Genomic DNA, 18,807 nt, shown 5'->3' with positions numbered 1-18,807 from the left:
ATCCCACACATGCAGCTGTGAATGAGTGAGATGACGCATGCTGGAAAGCAGCCAGCCTTATACATTCATTTGGTGAAGCTGCTGTCTTTCCAGGTAGTTTCAAGGAAATGAATTGGGGATGGAGAATCAATGTTTTCCTCATAATCTACAACGTTCTTGCCAAGCTCAGGCATATAAGGGACACTTGTGAATGGTTAGCATCTTTAAAAAAAATAGAGGTTTTAACCTAGTTACAGCAAACATAATCTTAAATCACTTTTACAAGTTACTCCTTTCTCACTTCAAAACCTATCATGTTCTATCTAAAAAGAGATCCTCCATCAGGACTTTTAAGCATAATAAGGGAGATTGGAAATATCAGATGATTTGGGGAGGAGGCGTCAAGTCACAGCCGACTTGGGGCAACCCCATAGGGTTTTCAAGGCAAGAGACATTCAGAGGTGGTTTGCCATTGCCTGCCTTTGCATCTCATCGGCATCGGGACTGACTTTGTGGTCTCCCATCCAAACACTAACCAGGTCTGACCCTGCTTAGCTTCTGAAGATCTGACAAGATTGGGCTAGCCTGGGCTATCCAGGTCAGATGATTAGGTGAATAGGGCTAAGCAAAGCCAAGAGGGGAAGAGCTTGGACAACTACCATTTGGTAGTTGGACAACTATCATACTTTTTCCTCATTCCTCATTCCAATAACAAGTTCTTATTCTTTAAATGGTAGCTATCACATCGTAAATGAAAAAACTTGCAAGAACATCTCAATCAGAAAAACCAGTGTCCATGGCTTCATCCTGACTACAACCCTGTGCTTCCGAGATCTACAACCCTGTGCATTTGCATGCATGAAGCCATTCTCAGAATGGATTAGAGTTACTGACAAATTGCCTCTGGCTGCACAATGAAATCAATGAGCAAGCGAGACAGTCAAACATTTGTCCAATATATATTCACTGGTCTTTGATTTGCACCAAAGACTATACTACACATTTCCTTCCCATAGACTGAAAATCTATCTAGATATGCTAGAGAACAATAGATGACTGCTTAGCTAGATTACGCTCGCCACACTGCCCAGGGCCAATTATTAGGTGTAAGTTGCCTCTGGGCATTGCTGAACGTCTGACGGCCAGCGCTCTCACCTCATGTCATCCTCAAGCCCCTCCTTCCTCCTTGACTTGCTTTGAGCTTTGGGAACCAGCTCCACCAAAGGTGTCCCAGGCATATGTCCTGTTTCCCTGCTTGCAGTGAAGGCTCTGTGTATCTGGGGGAAGGGTCCTACCAGTCATGGAGGCTGTTGCTACAGCACTGACAATGGAGGGGGGTTGTTGTTGCTGCATATTAGATTAGCCAACAACCTCCATTCCCCAGGAGAGCCAAATAACCAAAACCGGTACCGTAATTCAATGGCAGAATGAAACAACCCACATACAGTTTATTATGGGTGCAGACACAGCTTTCGAAGAGTTGGTTTTTATACCCCGCTTTTCTCTACGTTTAAGGAGTCATGGGGCGAAAACGCATGGTCACTTTATCCTCCTTTAATCCCTGTTATGCCCTGACCTGGATGGCCCAGGCTAGCCTGATCGCGTCAGATCTCAGGCTAAGCAGGGTCGGCCCTGGTTACTATTTGGATGGGAGACCACCAAGGAATACCAGGGTTGCTGTCCAGAGGAAGGCACTGGCAAACCACCTCTGTTAGTCTCTTGCCATGAAAACCCCAAAAAGGGGTCGCCAAAAGTCGGCTGCGACTTGAAGGCACTTTACACACACACAATCCCTGTTAAAGCCAGGATCGAAAGCACATTAGGTGAAATGCATGCATTTGATCCTGGCTGAATCCTGGCTGAAACAGGGATTAAAGGAGGATAAAGCGACCATGCATTTTCGCCCATGGCTTATAATCGCCTTCCCTTCCTCTCCCCACAACAGACACCTTGTGAGGTGGGTGGGGCTGAGAGAATTCTGAGAGAACTGTGACTAGACCAAGATCACCCAGCAGGCTTCATGTGGAGGAGTGGGGAATCAAACCCAGTTCACCAGATTAGAGTCCACCGCTGTTAACTACTACACCATGCTGGCTCTCATGTTATGTTATAAAAGAACAACAGAATGAGAAATCGATAAGACACTTGTTGACTTTGCTTACAGCAAAGTTGCATCAAACAGAACGGGGCAAGGACGGGTTAACTTTGGCAAGCATACTTTCCAAGTTGGAATATAGTTCTTCTCTCTCACTAACTTTTCTTGAGGGCAGCCTGACGCTGCAGCTGAACTAGAGGGAGGTGGAGCTATCATTCACCATGAGGATGGATATCTATGCATTAAACATACCAGATCAGCAAACGTCAGGGAAAAGGAGACAAACACAATTGGTCACTGGCAACAAATTTCTCATTTGCAATTGGGCTGCAGGGGTGGTTTTCTGCTGACTCTCTAACATTCCAAACTCCAGAGGAAGCCCAAGAGGGAAATGTATTTTGTTTATAACTCCTAAAAGTGCCCCAGACACCTTATTAGCGAGAAATCAAGAGAGTTCTATTAACTAAATGGCTTGAGTGTTGCTGTCATCCTGCTCTTTCTCCCTTTCCATAATTTATACTGGGTAGATAACAAGATAATGGCGTTTATGGAAGAGCCCCCAAATTAACCTTAGCGAGTCACTCTGCTGTAGTGACTTCTGGAGAATATATAAGTCCAAGAAAACCAATAAACTGCAGAAGAGGAGAACAATCAAAACAAACCATCATCAATTATTGATGATAAGTGAAAGACTTCAAGCTGCCTGCCTTAGAGAAGCAGTTAGGAATTTCATTTACAGACGCAGCCAACAAACCACGAGTCAGCTGAAGGTACAACAAAAGGAGCGAGAGAGGAAGAGAAAAAGAAAATACGGTATCTATTTTAGGTTATGCTTCCCAACCATGTGTCAAAGCATAAGTGTCAAAGCAAGAGACACAGCCTGAGACATTTGCTATACAATACTGGTTGCAACCAAGAACCTCAAGGAACTAATTGTGATGAAGACCTAGACCTCAAAAACAACAGATTTATTATTTGATTTATTAAAATATTTATTGATGCCCACTCCCTACATAATAGGCCCAAGGCAGATGGCAAAAGTATGCTCAAATGCATTCATAATAAATATGAATCGACATCCTTATCAATATAACAGCAATACATAGCCACATCTAGTACAAGCAGCAGGAAAGTCAGTAAAATGCCCTCTGGAGTGGTACTGCTGGATCCCGTGATCTGCATAGGGTGGGCAAATTGCTCCTCGCCACCAGTGGGAGCTTTGTGGGGTTGTGGCTGGCGGCCGTGATTGGGGCGAGCGTGACCCACGTGACGTGGACACTCTAGCAATCGCCTCCGAAATTCAATGCAGGTCATGCACATCCCGATCGTGCCTCCCCTCCACTGAACCTTTTCTGCCTGCCGACCAGCTGAGGGGCGATGGGCAGCCCGCTGGATTGGCAGGCTTTCCCCCTCCCCAACCAGGCAGTTGGAAAGCCTAGATCTGCACCGCTGATGGAAGAGGCATCAAGGGAGATTTTTCTGGGAGGAAGGGGAAGGGGAAAATCTGCATTTGTTATCACCTTCAGAGGACAGATTGCTGGATCCAATCTACTATGCTATATGCAGATAAGGAAGGACAGTTCTTACTCTTAATAGTAGCCAGGCCCAAAGAGCTGGCAGTGACTACTGAAAATGCTCTAGAGAGGGCCACTATAGATTGTATCTCTCTGTGGAAGGAACAGAGAGAAACAGTGGCTGGGGCGGGAGCAGCTGGTGCACAGGATCACACACAGAGAGGCAGCCTATGTTGAGTTTCCTGTCTGTACCATTTCAGACTGCAGGTGGTGAGCTGCATGCCTGAATGCACCCCACAGAGGAAAAATCTCTACGCAGTGAAAACTAGCATATCGTGGAGAGAGGATGAGATTAGAACTCTTCTACTTGCTGCTAAATTTTCTGAATAGAGAGACTTTTTATATAAAGGAGCATTCAACCATGTAAATTCCCACCTATAGCCTGCAATGGTACTCTACAATCAGGTTTACCACAATGCTATTTGTGAGAAACAGGACAGAGTATCATTTAAAACAATGGGACTTGATTTACAGTGCAATCCTATGGAGTTACTCTAGTCTACGCCCACTGCAATGAATGGGCTTCTACTGGAGTAACTCTCCATAGGATTGTCCTGTTGGTCAGGTATAGCGTGAAGCCTTGTATTCAACAGAGATCAATAAAATTTGACCTACACTGGATCAGGACCCGCATTTTTATAGCTTACTTGATGAAGTGACATTTCATGGAGAGATGCAACTTTTAATGAGGGTTCTTGCAATAATTGGAAATTGTGGAAGTGAGTGTCCCATATACTATTCTAACACATTTCTATGGAACAAGAATATTGGGCATGGTGATACATTTCTATGGAGATGCTCAACATACTCCCCATGAAAACTATTCCCTGTTCTAAAACTATTTTACGGAACAAGAATATTGGGCAAGGTGATACATTTCTATGGAGATGCTCAACATACTCCCCTTGAAAAATTTTAAACAGAAAGGTATCAGTCTTGAAAGAAAGGCAAGGACTCCCATCAGCGTTCCATTTCTAATTAGAATCTCAATTTCCAGTTTTCTGTAGAGTACGTGTGTGGCAGCGGAAAATTATATGGAAGGTTCAGGTCAGTAATAACAGGAGAATACCTCTTAAGGAAAAACAGGAGAAAATATGCAGCTCCATGTACCACAATTATAATGATTAAGTGCCTGCTGGAGAGCTAATGTTTAAAACTAGTCATCCAAACTGGAAATGCAGACTGGAGCATCTGCAAGAGATCTGTACATTAAACTGGAAATACTACATGAAATGCAATCCTAGAAGCCCTTGACCCTCTTCCAATAAACTGCCTCATTGTAGTCTCATAGCCCTGAATGAAATCAAAGACCCAGATCTGGCTCCCATCTGCATATTATCAACTTCTCATCTGCACAGACCTGCCCTGTATTAAATTTCTGCCATGCGAAGGTGTAATGCCCAATTGTGACAAAGGATGAAACTGATGAAAATGGCTTACAGCCCATTCCTCAAACAACGGCGTGCAGCGGCACCTCTCCCCAAGCCGATTCGTGCACGCTGGGGGAACGAAAAAAGCCGTTTCAATGGCCGATTTGGCCATTGGACTTTATGCCATTAAGTCCCTCCCCTCCCCAAACCCCACCCTCCTCAGGCTCCACCCCAAAAACCTCTTGCCAGTGGCAAAGAGGGATCTGGCAACCCTAACATGTGTACATGTAAAGGTTCTGATCAGATTTTTATTGAATACGCAGAGGTTGGGAGCAAGAGAAGTGGGCACAATCCCAGTTTTATCTTCAGTCATTGAGAAATGTAGTCCAAAAAAGTAACAAAATACTTTTGCTTAAAGACTGCCCAGAATTCTTCTTGTAAAAAAGGGGAGGGAGATCCTTACCTGGTAGTGAACTCGCTGTGTAGATGAAGTTACTGATTGCAAATCCTAATGGGAGAAATCCAAAACAAAACAGTGGTAAAGCCAAGGCCAGTTTCAGCCTGCATCCTAAGCAAAAAAGTAATATAACATTATTACTCGTATACATCACAAAATAGTGATCCCAAAGTGATCCCAACAATGTTGTGACAAATCCCAGGCAAAGTTTCTGTTAATACCAAAGATTGACTCTGTTGCACAGACATTGCTGGCAATTTAATGTAAATGTGGCCTAATATTTTACAACTGCTCCTTCTGATACTGTTGTCTGAACACAGAGAACAACAATGTAATAGTGGAACCTAGTTTAGGGCTCAAACAGATGAGATCACACATCTTGGTCTGCTCATAAAGTTAGGGTTGCCAGACCCACACTTTGGTGCCCCGCCCCCTGGCACTGTTCAACCAGCCAGCGAGGGAACTTGCCAGCATGTCACCAACGACTACAGGGACACTCTGGTATTTGGACAAACCTCTATGGTAAAAATGGTGACATGATGACATCACTTCTGGTGCACTTCTCCCACCCCGCTAGCTGTCAGGAGGTACCTGGCAACCCTACACAAAGTGCAAATTGCAGGCTTGCATGGCCTCATGTTGATGGTGGGAAAAGTGGCATATAAGTATTATAATAAACAATTTAAAAATGCTGCAAGGAAGGGAGAGGGAGTTTAACCCCTCAACCTCCATTCAGTTTTGCTATTTGAAAGTGGCCTTCTTGCTTTCTTACTAGCATTTTAAAGGAAAATGTTTACATTTTAAAAGAACACATCTTTTCTTCTATGAACATGTCAAGAAGAAGAAGAGGAAGAGAAAGAGGAGTTGGTTTTTATATGCCGACGTTCTCTGCCTTTTTAAAGGAGAATCAAACTGGCTTTCAATCACTTTCCCTTCCCCTCCCCACAACAGACACCCTGTGAGGTAGGTGAGGCTGAGAGAGCTCTAAGAGAGTTGTGACTAGCCCAAGGTCACCCAGCTGGCTTCACATGTAGGAGTGGGAAAACAAATCCAGTTCACCAGATTAGCCTCCGCCACTCATGTGGAAGAGTGGGGAATCAAACCCAGTTCTCCAGATCAGAGTCTGCCACTCTAAACCAGCGCTCTTAACCACTACACCACCGCTGGTATAGGTCTGTGTCAGGGACAAGGAACGTGACACCAATTCCTGTTTATGCAAATTCACTCACCTTGACTATGCTGCCTGAACAAATCTTGAGACTCAAGACTACCTGGTGGTCATATCTTTTATCCAGGAACTAATTCCCCCTAATCCCAGATGTATGGGAAGCTGGAGATGGCTGTTATTATTTGTCTGAGAGTGAAATGCTCTCTACACAAGCTCAGAGGCACTCTCACCTTAGTCACTTATTCTCTTATTTCAGAACTGAGCCTTGAAATGGGGGGAAAATGCTTTTCTGGATCCAAAGTAAGTATGAGGTAGGAAGTTTGGTACTTCTTTTCCTTCTCTTAGAGGCTAGTTTATAACGGTGACACTTAGTAGCCCCTATGCAGCTAGCCAGTCTTCAGGCCACCGTAACCACACTGGTTTGGTATGTTTGCTTCTGTCCTCTGCTAGTGCTACACTGTGTTTCCCATTATGTACATGGGTAAGGCTGCAGGTAAATGATGTGTACAGGATCCTGCCTTGGAGCAGTGGGTAAGAAGATAACTTCATCAGTGCCAGCCCATTCAAAAAATGTCAGCTTTATGAAGGGTAGGGTAATCTGTGTCTGTGGTCAATGACTTCTTACTACTAGCTCTGGAAATGCTCAGCTGATTCTCACCCAAGAAGGTATCAGCTGAAAACCAGTAGACTGCAGGCCATGCTTCTGTGGTTTCATTTACCAAATTTTGGTCACACACCTTGCAATTCAATCCCTTAAATGTCTCTTAGCGTTCAAAGCATCAAGAGAACTAATCTGAGACAAAGTAATGCCACAAACTGCCATCAACTTATCAAGGACAAATGATCCTTGGGTTTATCCCGGGGTTGTTGGGAAGAAAAGCTAATTTGCTAATAATCTACTTTACTTGTAGTAACTTACCTCTTGCAGACGATCCACATACATACGACAAGTCTCCAAGTCACAGTCTCCTCGTACAACGATAATTCCCAGAGGAATGGCTAGAGGAGGAAAAACAAATATTCATGTTAACAATAAGACCATTTAAATTATATATCATTCCAGATCCTTGTAGGACTTAACAGAGCAATCCTCAAGGGGGAAGGGGAATTCCCTTGGGAGCCAGTGTGACTCCTGCGCCAGCGTTAGTGCCACTTGTACTTAGGGTTGCCAACTCCAGGTTGGGTAATACCTGGAGATTTTGGGGGTGGAGCCTGAGGAGGGTGGAGTTTGGGGAGGGGAGGGACTTCAATGCCAGAGAGTCCAATCGCCAAACCCCAACCTCCTCAGGCTCTGCCCAAAAAACCTCCTGCCGGTGGCAAAGAGGGATCTGGCAACCCTACCCAGAAGTGACACCAGTCCTCTGTAGGACTATACATAGCACTCCTGTCCACATCTCCCAGATGCTTCTGGCTGTGGCAGACGGTGGCCTGGCAAACCTACTCAGCCATGATGTTCACTGGGTGACCTTGGGCCTGTCACTCTCCTTCAGTCTAATCTACCTCAGTCTAATCCTACTAGTTTTTCTGCTGGCCCAGGAGAGAAGATGGATGATGTTGCTTTATTAATCTATCTCAGTACAGCCTGTCCTGCATGGCTTTCTGTCTACAAAGGTCCCATGATAGTTGGCATAAGCTATTCAGGGCTCAAAAGTGGCTCCTTCTCTCCCCCTGTACCAATAGAAAAGCTAATAGCACCCAACACATAGTTATTGTGAGGGGGGAAATGGAGTGAGGGAATGTACACTGACTGCCTGGAGTCCCTTGGATGAAGGATAAGATAAACATGCCATAGACACACAGAAAGATAAATAGAAAAGTGATACCCCACTTCAAATTCCACTTTTCTTATGTGCCTAACAGAACTTTGAGGAGATTGTCATTTTTGCTGCTACATTATGTTTTCTACATTATAAGAAAAGCTGTTACAGGCTAAAACCAATGAAATTGTGATTTGCTACTTGGTGAGAATAAAATTTGCACACTCTTGATCATGATTTTGCTGGGCCCAAAACAAAACGAAAACACTTCCAACCTTCAAGAACCTTGATAAATATCTTTTAAGAGCCTTCTATTTCTAGTTTTGTTGCTTCCTCATTAGCTGCTGCTTAGAGGCTGGTTTCTATCTTTTTACAACAATAACCAGTACATCACAACAGATAAAATATGTGCCTCTAAAAGACCCAACCTGCTAAGTGAATGTATGGCTAGCTTATAAATTCTTGTGCTATTCTCTTGTGTCTTTTCTATGCCATTCTTTAGGGAAAACTATTTTCATGGGAAACCCAACTGATCCGCTGAAACAGTAAATGATAAATTGCTTAGCTGATTAGCTAATAAATGATTAGCTAATAACTCCTTTGAAAAGCAGTTGTTTGGGATTTTAGGGATAACTACATGCTTACGATAAGGGCTCATGCAACCACATAGTAGCCAGATATTTGTATGCATAAAAGCTGCAGATACTACAAACTATCAGCTTCCTGAAGGCTTGCAAGAGACCCACAGTAAATTTGCCAGCAGCTACGCTATGGTAAACGAACATTTGTTAGCCATCCCAAGAGTTCCAAGTGTTAGGAGATTCTTTTGTTATGCTGAACGATGACAAGAGAAAGGGGGAGAAGGATGGACAGAAGGGTGAGAGAGGATGGAGAAGACTCTCTGTGGTTCTTCATGGGACATCCCCTTGTAATATGCAATCAACCTAGAATTTCCTTTCCCTAGATTTAACAGCCACTGGCTATCCATCAACCACTTCACTCCTTAAAAAGGGGAAATGAAATTTAACTTTTCCTTGACATTATAAAGAGAAAAGTTGCCACATCTCTCACGCAACTGACTGATCTATTAGACAGAATTGCTTATTTTACATAACCAATTCTACTTCCAAGATACAAGTTTTCAAAGACTGCAGATTTTTTTGTCTAAAGACTGCTGTGAGGACGTATGGCACAGCAAATGGGAATGGATTGTATACTTATTATTGTATACTTTACTTCAAATGTTTATAATGTTGAAATGTTGTAATGTTTGTTTCAATGTGCCTTGGGGACCCTATTTGTGTAGAAAAGATGCACACAGATAATTTAAACAATAATAATTGTTTTAAAAACCTAGCTGAATGGGTTTGAAAGTAATTTATAATCTAACATTTTCAAGGTTTTGCTTATACCATTCTTCCCCCCAAAAATGTATATTTTGGTGCAATGCTTTCACATGTGATAAAAAGTCAAAACCAATCCCCTGTGGAAAAACATTATATCAGAAGACAGTTTACATTCAAAATATGAACTTTATGAATCTATCTTTTGGAAATGATTTGGTTACACTGAGGCCTGCCTCAGTGGAAAAAATTGGGATTAGATTACCTTTCAAGTGCTATCCACAATCATATTGGATGATTTTAAGTGTATACCTGTATTGCTTGCAAGAATCGTGAGACGTTATCTCATCAGAATACAAGATTTGCCAAGGAAGGAAGGAAGGAAGGAAGGAAGGAAGGAAGGAAGGAAGGAAGGAAGGAAGGAAGGAAGGAAGGAAGGAAGGAAGGAAGGAAGGAAGGAGAGGAGAGGAGAGGAGAGGAGAGGAGAGGAGAGGAGAGGAGAGGAGAGGAGAGGAGAGGAGAGGAGAGGAGAGGAGAGGAGAGGAAGGAAGGATCAGGTGAACTTCGCTGTTGCCCTCAAAGGACAAAACAGAACCATTTAATTGCTCAGAAGGATTTCCAAACTGTGATGTCTACTGCCACTAGTGTCAAGACTAATCTTCTCTGAGCAGCATTAAGATGAGCTGTTACATACAGGAGGGAAAAATTCAATTTTAGATGAGGCCACCGATAGAATCAAATTGGTATTGCAAGCAAACAAGGAGAAGAAACTTCATTTACTCTGAATGAGGGTGATCCAGGTTATTACATTGGTGTCAGAGCATTTCATGCTCCATCATGAAAACATGTCTCAGGCAAAGATCTTAATAGCTTTCCTGAAGTGCTCTCAAAGGGAGAATAAAACGGTTCATTCTTTCCACTGTCTGATTGTTGTCATTTATTGTTTATTGAGGTGGGGAGATCGAAAGGGGAACATTAAGGAGTTGCTCACATTTAGAGACTGATGCAAAGCCTGTTGTGCTCAACTAAGATCCATGCTAATTCACATTGTGTTTAGATCTAGTCTGCCTTGAAATGGGAGAGTTAGATTTAAGACTAGAATTGCCAGCTCTGGGTTGGGAAACACCTGGAGATTTTGGGGGTGGAGTCTGAGAAGGGTGGGGTTTGGAGAGGGGAGGGACTTCAATGCCACAGAGTCCAATTGCCAAAGCGACCATTTTCTCCAGAGGATCTGATCTCTATTACCTGGAGATCAGTTGTAAAAGTGGGAGATCTCCAGCCACCACCTGGAGGCTGGCAATCCTATTTACGACCCATTCACATGACAAGAAGCTGCTGGAGAGCAGCTAGGCAAATCCAATGTGCACTGCATGAATGGCCAAACTGCAGCACAAATATCATCCAATATACCACCCCCACCCCCAATTTCTTATCAGTGGTTCTATAATTGCCTCAGGCTATTAGGAGGCACACATCTTTTAAGTAAACCTTCAGACATAACACACACACACACAAACACACACACACATATATATACACACTTTCTCCCCACAAATCCCAGCTGTCGTCTTCCTAAGGAATGCTCTGCGAACCTGTGATGAAGCCTTTAATTTTCTGGATGAAAATATGTGGCAAGGGATGACAAAAGACGTGTTAGAACTCGTATCCTTACCAAGGCCATCACAATACAACTCTGGGGAAGAGTGCCGGGGAGCAGTGAAAAGGTGTGCTCAGGTGGCGGGGAGAAGACTGACGAAACAGAATAACCATATTTCTACAGGAAGATAAGCAAACCAATTAGAAGATCTGCCACCCAGTAATTACTAGGGAATCCCGTATTATAAAGAGGAAGCCAGCGCTTTGTTACATAACAAACAGCCAGCCTTGTAATTGAATATGAATAATGAGCCAGTTGCAGGAACAAGACTCTATTAAACTGTTATCGCAAGCAGCCACATTCTGCATTGATTAATGACTCAGTATGTGTCACTAAGGAAAGGGACTTCATTTTTAGGTGTTGTCATCCACCGCGATGCCAGAACAGCTGACCTCTTCCTTTGACTTCAACACCATGAATGTGACAATTAATTATCATGGTACTGCCTCTGGTAATGATATATTGTTTTTCTCCCTGGGCTTAGAAGGATTTTAGGCTTATAGGATCTCATCCAATGTGAAATTAATAGGAGTCTTCTCAGTGGTGATAATCAGGCATGGAGCTGGGAGAAGGAGGGCCCGAGGCAGGGGGGGAGAGGGAGGGAAGGGTGTGCCACGCATGCGTGTACATCAGGGGTGGGGAAAGTCACGCCGGGGGCCATTTAAGGCCCGCTAAATTATTTGGTCTGGCCCTTTGTGGGTCCGGGCAGATCTCTAGCTCAGAAGGATCTAAGACTGGTGATCTGCCCCCACCCGCAAACAGGAATAGCCTCTATTCAAGGCAGATGTGAGTTTGTTTTGCCGAGAAAAGGAACTTTTCCCCCCTTGCAGAAGAGTCGTTAGCCATGGAGCTGCTAGGACCACCCAAGAAACTGTGTTAACCCTTTCCCACTCAGGCCATGGAGAAATGTATTCCCTCTGTACTACAAGAGGGCTGGGGGCGGAAGTGGTGACAATGGTGGGGTTAAAGGGAGCAGGGCCAGAATACGCACCGGGGGTGGGGTTCTTAGCCAGTGTGTCCTCATTTTATCCCTGCAGGCAGAGGTAGCAGGAGAATCCAGCCCCTACCATGTGGAGCAGGAACAACTCCAGCATGCGGCTGGATGGCTACGCCCGGCTGGTGCAACAGACCATCCTGTGCCACCAGGTGGACAAGTGCGCCACCGGTTGGATGCCTGGCTGCTTGCCTGTGCAGGGGGGGGGGTTCATCTGGGGCAGCTGCCTGCTTGGGGCTTGGTTGGCTAATTTTTAAGTTGATAATTTTGTATGGCCCGCAAATGATGTTATAAATATCCAAATGGCCCTTGGAGGAAAAAAGGTTCCCCAGCCCTGGTGTACATGCTGGAGCCAGGTGCTGGTAGCCCCAGGGTGGAGAGAAATGAGCCAGGCAGGGCGTGCAGCGGCTGCCCCACAGAAAGAAAGAGAGGGAGAGCAGCGGCTGGTACGAGCTGAGGGCAGGTGGGTGGGTGGTGTGCGCACCAGCCAGGCCGTGGGCAGGCAGCTGCGCCCATGCTCCAGTGCAGCAGTGCTCCTTCTCCTCATGCCCGTACTGGCCATGCCTGTGCTGGCGCCCTCCCTCTCCTTGCACCTGGGGCAAGTGCCTCCACCAGATCCCCCCCAAGATCTGGTCCTGGTGATAATGGTGTCTGCCTTGGGCCTTGAAAGTGTGGTCTGAAGGCACCTGACACAACAGCCTTACTGAAATGAAGCTCTTCTGTGTCTGATTAAGGTTGGATGAGAGATAAGAACTGCATATATACCCTCTGGAGTTCCATAATGGAAGAAAGACGGGTCGTAAATGTAATAAATAATAAAAACGTACTTCATGCACATATTATTTGCTGGAGGTAGGACATATTTCTTATCCTGTCCACCTACAGACACCAGCCAGGGAAGGACATGATGGGCAGTATCCTACCTTAGGCTGGACCTCCATTGGAGGAAGCTGGAGGAAGGCTCCTTAGGCCAGAGGCTTCTAACTCTGTTTGGCAGAGTGCTAGGTCATTATCTGCATTCAGAAGCCATAAACAAGCCTTACGTGAGAATAATATTATTTCACATGGGCTTCCTCTGCCCCTTATGAGCGGCACCAAAACTGCAAACCGGGGAGTCTTCAATAAACCACAATTTGTTGTGAGAGCTCTACCTGGTACTTTAACAAGCCGTTATTTGACTTACAAACCCAAGATTCCCAATTAAGTTTTAACCCTTGATTAGAGCCTTGGTTTGTAAGCCAGAAGCAATCCATTTGTTAATTTTCCAGACATCACTAATAGCTGCTAAAATTGGTCAGATCTGGCAACAAATCGTGATTTATCAGAAATTTGCAATTTGGCTGCTTCATATGAAGGGCAGGAGTGAAGATGCAAGCCTCGGGACTTCATTGTTGCTGCACACAATGGCTTGCTTATGGCATCTGAATGCAGATAACTGGACTAATATCCCTTGGGCACCGCCAGCCTCCTGCACGAGGAACACAGAGTCCCGCTGATTCTGAAAACACAAGCTGAGCTATTGGCTAACATGGCTATTATGCACCACTAGGCAACATGGCCTTTTGATGCTTTGTTTGTTGACATGTTAACAAAACCATGTCAGAGCAATCATGTCAGAACTGCTGGATTCACTGATGACAAACAATAAACTTTGAAAAAGAAGGAAAAAAGGATATGCGGGGATCCATTTGCTTATTTTTAATGTTAGATGCAGATTTAATGCTTGTGGAAATATCAAGACTGGGTTCATCATTATGCTAGCTAGGCTTTGGAGAAAAGCTTCAGCCAAACCAGAGCTTCTCCAGGATGCAATCGTGGTGTATCCCCATTCAGCACTCAGGTCATTGAAGCACATTACAGTTTGAAATTCCCTGCAGCTCATGCAACGGTCTGTTTCGCTTCTGCTTGATATCACCCCTTCAACGCAAAGAAATCTCTACTACCAACGTAATGCCGCTGTTTGCTCTACATTTCACCTGTTTTCTGGCTCAGTGTTGAATAGGAAGAAAACCAATTAACTGCATGCATAAAGGACCCATTGATTCAGGCTATCCCTGAATGATTCTGGACATTTCCTTATATTTCTATACATTGATGTTTGTACTTCCACTAAAAAGGCATCAAGGCTAGCATTACCAGCAGCAGTTCTGGTGGACAGCAAAGAAAGCCGGAGTCACACATTTTAAACTGCTTCTGGCTCCAAAAGCAGAACATGCCTCTTTCCACATGGTGGCAGGTAGCATCTTATGCTGAGATGTGGCTTCAGTGCCTTGGTAGGCTTACCAATTTCCCACTGGGAGAAGGGTATCCCCTGCCTCCCGGCTCCCATTTCCCACAGCTGCTACAATGGTCTGTGGGAGGGGAAAAAATTAAATTGCCATTGGACAATGGCATGATATCAGTCAATCAATCAATAAGTTTAATACGGTCCAAGACCAGCAAATGTGACATCAGTCCATTCTAGGAATCACTGGAAACTCCATAGCTTTACCATAGAGTTTCCAGCAATGCCTAGAGAGATATGATGTCACTTCTGGGCTTTCCAAGAACTGATGTCATGTCAGCGCTCAGCAACACACACACACCCAATTCCCGCACACACACTCTTTCAGGTTGCCATATCCTGGCTGGCAACTCTATTGTATGAACTCAGGGGGAGGGGTTGCTACAAATAAAAACTCACTTCCTGCTCCTCCCCACCAAATCTCCCAACCCGAGCAACAGGGAATTAATTTACTTGCCTCCATGGAAGAATAAAACCAGGCCTTGCTGGCAACTAAAAATAGTGGTTAGTTATCAAGCTCAGCTAAAACCTGTGGATTTCTGGAGATATACATTGTATGAATATACATTAAAAGCAGTTATACCAAATATCCATTTTAACTTACAAGCTTCCCGGAGCTTTTCCTTGTCATAATGCAGGCCCTCGTAATCTTGTAAACTAATTCTGTTCACTCTGATCCGCAGGCGTTCTGGAACAGAGTGGGGACTGCAAGGAAAGATAAGAGATCTATCAGGAAAGAATGCAGGGTCAAAGAAGAGGAACCCAAAGGAGAGATTTTGTCACCCAGAATTAGCAGGAATGAGAGACAGGATGGCGCGAAGCCTGAGCAAAATCGAACCAAAGTCCCAACGGCTCTGAACTGCCACTCTCAAAAGACAAGCTTTATGCAAACCAATGGCTCGCCTTTCGATTCCACTGAATTGGATGACCTTGAATATCAGATGGGTCAAAACACCCATTTCTCTATTATAAAGTCTGGAATCTTTTGCTTCCATTATGAACTATGATTATGACGACCCACCAATTGGATTATTATGATCTGTCTCTGGTGCCCAAAAATCCAAGATGCCCTGAGCCCCACTTTAACTTATTTCTGTGTTACTAACTTATTCCTTCTTTGGTTAAAACAAAACCTCATTCAACTCCCTGATTGTCTGGTCCACACATTAAAGTCTAGTTGTGAATGACTGCTGTAAACACAACAGCACAGTATCAACAGATCAGCAGATGCAGTCTTAGAATTCAATTCATCATTCAATGATCAGTTTAATGATGAAGAGTCAGTTACCAAGAAAAAGGAACCCAGAAGACAATATCTAACTTGGGCATATCTACACATAAAATGGTTTAACAGTAATTACCTCTCCCAGTGTACTTTGAGAACTACAGTTCTATGAGGAAACCATGGGAAGGCAACAAAATTTTGTACACATAAACATATGCTAGGACAAGCCAGTGCAGGGGGCTCCACCCCCTGCTCACAGCCAAACAAATGTGTACAAGAGGTAGCGTTGCCAGCCTCCAGGTGGTGGCTGGAGATCTCCCACAATTACAAATGATCTGTCATGCCCCCACCCCTGTGGCTGAGTCCGAGGCCTCGGATGCAGAGCTGGAACAGTTGGCCATCCCTCCTGGGAATGCAGCTGAAGAGCCTTCTGAGCCAGATGCTGGATTAAAGGGGCCATCAGAGGCTTCTACGTCTAACCAGGCTAAGGAATTCCAGCCCCCCTTGGAGGCCAAATTGACAGAGTCAGCCAAAGGCTCAGAAGAAGAATCCTCCCCCATGGTTCACTGAAGACAGAAACTCTGAGCTCTACAGAGTGAAAGAAGACGGTCCGCACGGCTGCAGGGAGGGAGAAGCATTCCAGCTGTAGAGTATGACAGTGAGTGATGACAGGACCAACCTCTCTCTGATAGCTGGCCAGATTTAAGGAGCAGCGAAAATCAGCCTCGGCATGGAAGCAACTTACTGAATTCCGGTTTCAGCCCAGCTCCCAAGTGGAGCCAACCTGCTTGTCCATAAGCCATTCTGCTTCCTCCCACTCACCCTCTGTATGTGTTGGCTTCCCCCTGACTATGTCATGTCTTAGCATCCTCACCAAATTACACTTCTCAGGATTCCTTGAGGAAGTCATACAGCCAAACCATCTTTATATAAAACCAATACAATGATGTCTACAGGCATGCACACACACAAAAAAAAAGCACACCGTTTTTGACTCTGAGAGATAAGTTCAGTTTCGGATCTGGTTTCTCTCCGACTCAGTTTTTCAAATGTTTTTATATTACATGTTTGTTCCACTCTTTTTCCAAGTAGCTCAGGGAATACATGATTTTCCCCACCCCGTCCCACTTGATTGGTTAGGCTGAGAGAAAGTGACTGGCTCAAGATCATAAAGGAAGTGTCATGGTTGAGTTTCATCCCAGGTCTCCAGTGCTCAGTTCAACTCTAAACAATATACCATACAGACCTGTCAATGACAAATATACCTCCTCTACAGCACCGTGACTTCCTTGCAGGTTTGGCCCTTCTCTCTTTGTTTCTGATAGACTGACCACTTTTTTGGGGAAACAGTGCTCTAGGAAGAGAGGAGAGGGCACTTCATGATGTTGAAAATTCCTGGCCAATTCGTGTTCTGCACAGGTCTTTTTGGCTTCAAGCTATTCTCCTCCTACACAGATCAGTTCTCAGAAGATAACTGTACATTTGAAAGGAGTCAGTGAATAGGCTTTCCAGAGTGAAATGGCTCCTGATTGTATGTATATAGACTACACACAAACACACACACATAAGATTGCCAGGTCCCTCTTTGCCACCGGCGGGAGGTTTTTGATGTGGAGCCTGAGGATGGTGGGATTTGGGGAAAGGAGGGACTTCAATGCCTTAGGGTCCAATTGCCAAAGCAGCCATTTTCTCCCGGTGACCTGATCTCAATTGGCTGGAGACCAGTTGTAATAGTGGGAGATCTCCAGCTACTACCTGGAGGTTGGCAACCCTACACACACATATACTGTCTCAATATGGGAAATGTATACATCCCACAACTCAGGCTTAATACAGTGTTCAAGTGCCTTCTCTTATAGAATCCAAAATGGCTCAAAAGGAGGTTGAAGAAACAACTCTAAACTGCATTCTACAGCCAAGCTCAGCAAAAGAGCACAGCAGTTTCAAAAAGTGAACTTTCTCCATTGTAATGCTATTATGCTTTAGCTTTACAAAAAAAAAAATCTCTGCTGACCCAACAAGCCATATTGTCATTGACCTTCTTGCAATAAAATCTACTGAGAAGGCAATTAGCACAAATTTAAGGGAGTTTCTTTTATACTTTTGCTGCCTGCTGTAAACAGGTATGACATCGCTGGACCGCTTTTATTTTTAAAAAATAGAGAGCTTGCAAATGAACCTGCATTTAAAGCAGCACCTTAAGGAAGGCAGAAGTGACAAGGAGTAATGAACTCTGCAATTACAGGTTAAGTCTGTAGGGGGGAAAGAATAATTCTTCAGTTCAATGCCAAGTTTTTCCTTAGCAAGAATACAAAACATTTCCGAAACAGAGAAAAAATGTATAAATAGGTAGTTATCTCAGGGGGAATAATTACAGGTTTTGCAATATGCTAGATGTACAATAATATTTAATAATGAAATAGCAGCTGTGTTGTCCAGGTGCCCTCAATTGCTCCAATCTGTCTGCATTCAAGGTAAGCTGTCATGATTTATCTGAGAGGAAGCCTCACTCGAACATCCACCTCAACTTCAGAGGACAGCTGTCTACCTTAACTGGCATTTAGACAGCTCATCTAACCAAATATATCTACTTGATTTTTTTTTGTAGGTGGAGACTAAGAACACAAGCAGGTGGAAGAGAAGACGGCAAATGAATTAAAGCAATTTGATTTGGCCTTTTGTTCACACACAATTTCCTTTGGTCTTTCAAAAAGTGGTGGAGTGAGAAATGGAGATCATCATGATGATATTCTATTATTGCCTTTGACATTTCCAAATAAAATAAGGGTATAAAATTAAGTACTGGCAAGGCTATACACACACATACTTGTGAGAATCTATTGCTGTTGCTTTAGGTATTTGTTAGTGTGACTTCCATGTGGTCTGTTTTGTATTCTTGTGCTG

The 18,807-nt window shown here is 44.1% G+C and overlaps 1 protein-coding gene across 1 annotated transcript in view; it reads right to left on the bottom strand.

The window, feature by feature from the left end:
* Positions 1–18,807, bottom strand: part of DGKI (diacylglycerol kinase iota) — a 292,329-nt gene that overhangs the window by 67,272 nt on the left and 206,250 nt on the right. Inside the window, exons 22-24 of the mRNA XM_056846063.1 lie at positions 15,283–15,383; positions 7,563–7,642; positions 5,482–5,526 (exon numbers count right to left, since the gene is read on the bottom strand). Of these exons, the coding sequence (XP_056702041.1) occupies positions 5,482–5,526; positions 7,563–7,642; positions 15,283–15,383 (226 nt within the window). The remainder of the gene's footprint in view (positions 1–5,481; positions 5,527–7,562; positions 7,643–15,282; positions 15,384–18,807) is intronic.

This window comes from Euleptes europaea, chromosome 3, assembly GCF_029931775.1.
Source record: "Euleptes europaea isolate rEulEur1 chromosome 3, rEulEur1.hap1, whole genome shotgun sequence".
In the NCBI taxonomy this organism is placed as follows: Eukaryota; Metazoa; Chordata; class Lepidosauria; order Squamata; family Sphaerodactylidae; genus Euleptes; species Euleptes europaea.
Note: the sequence above shows the minus strand (reverse complement) of the source record. Positions and strands in the feature narration are given on the sequence as shown.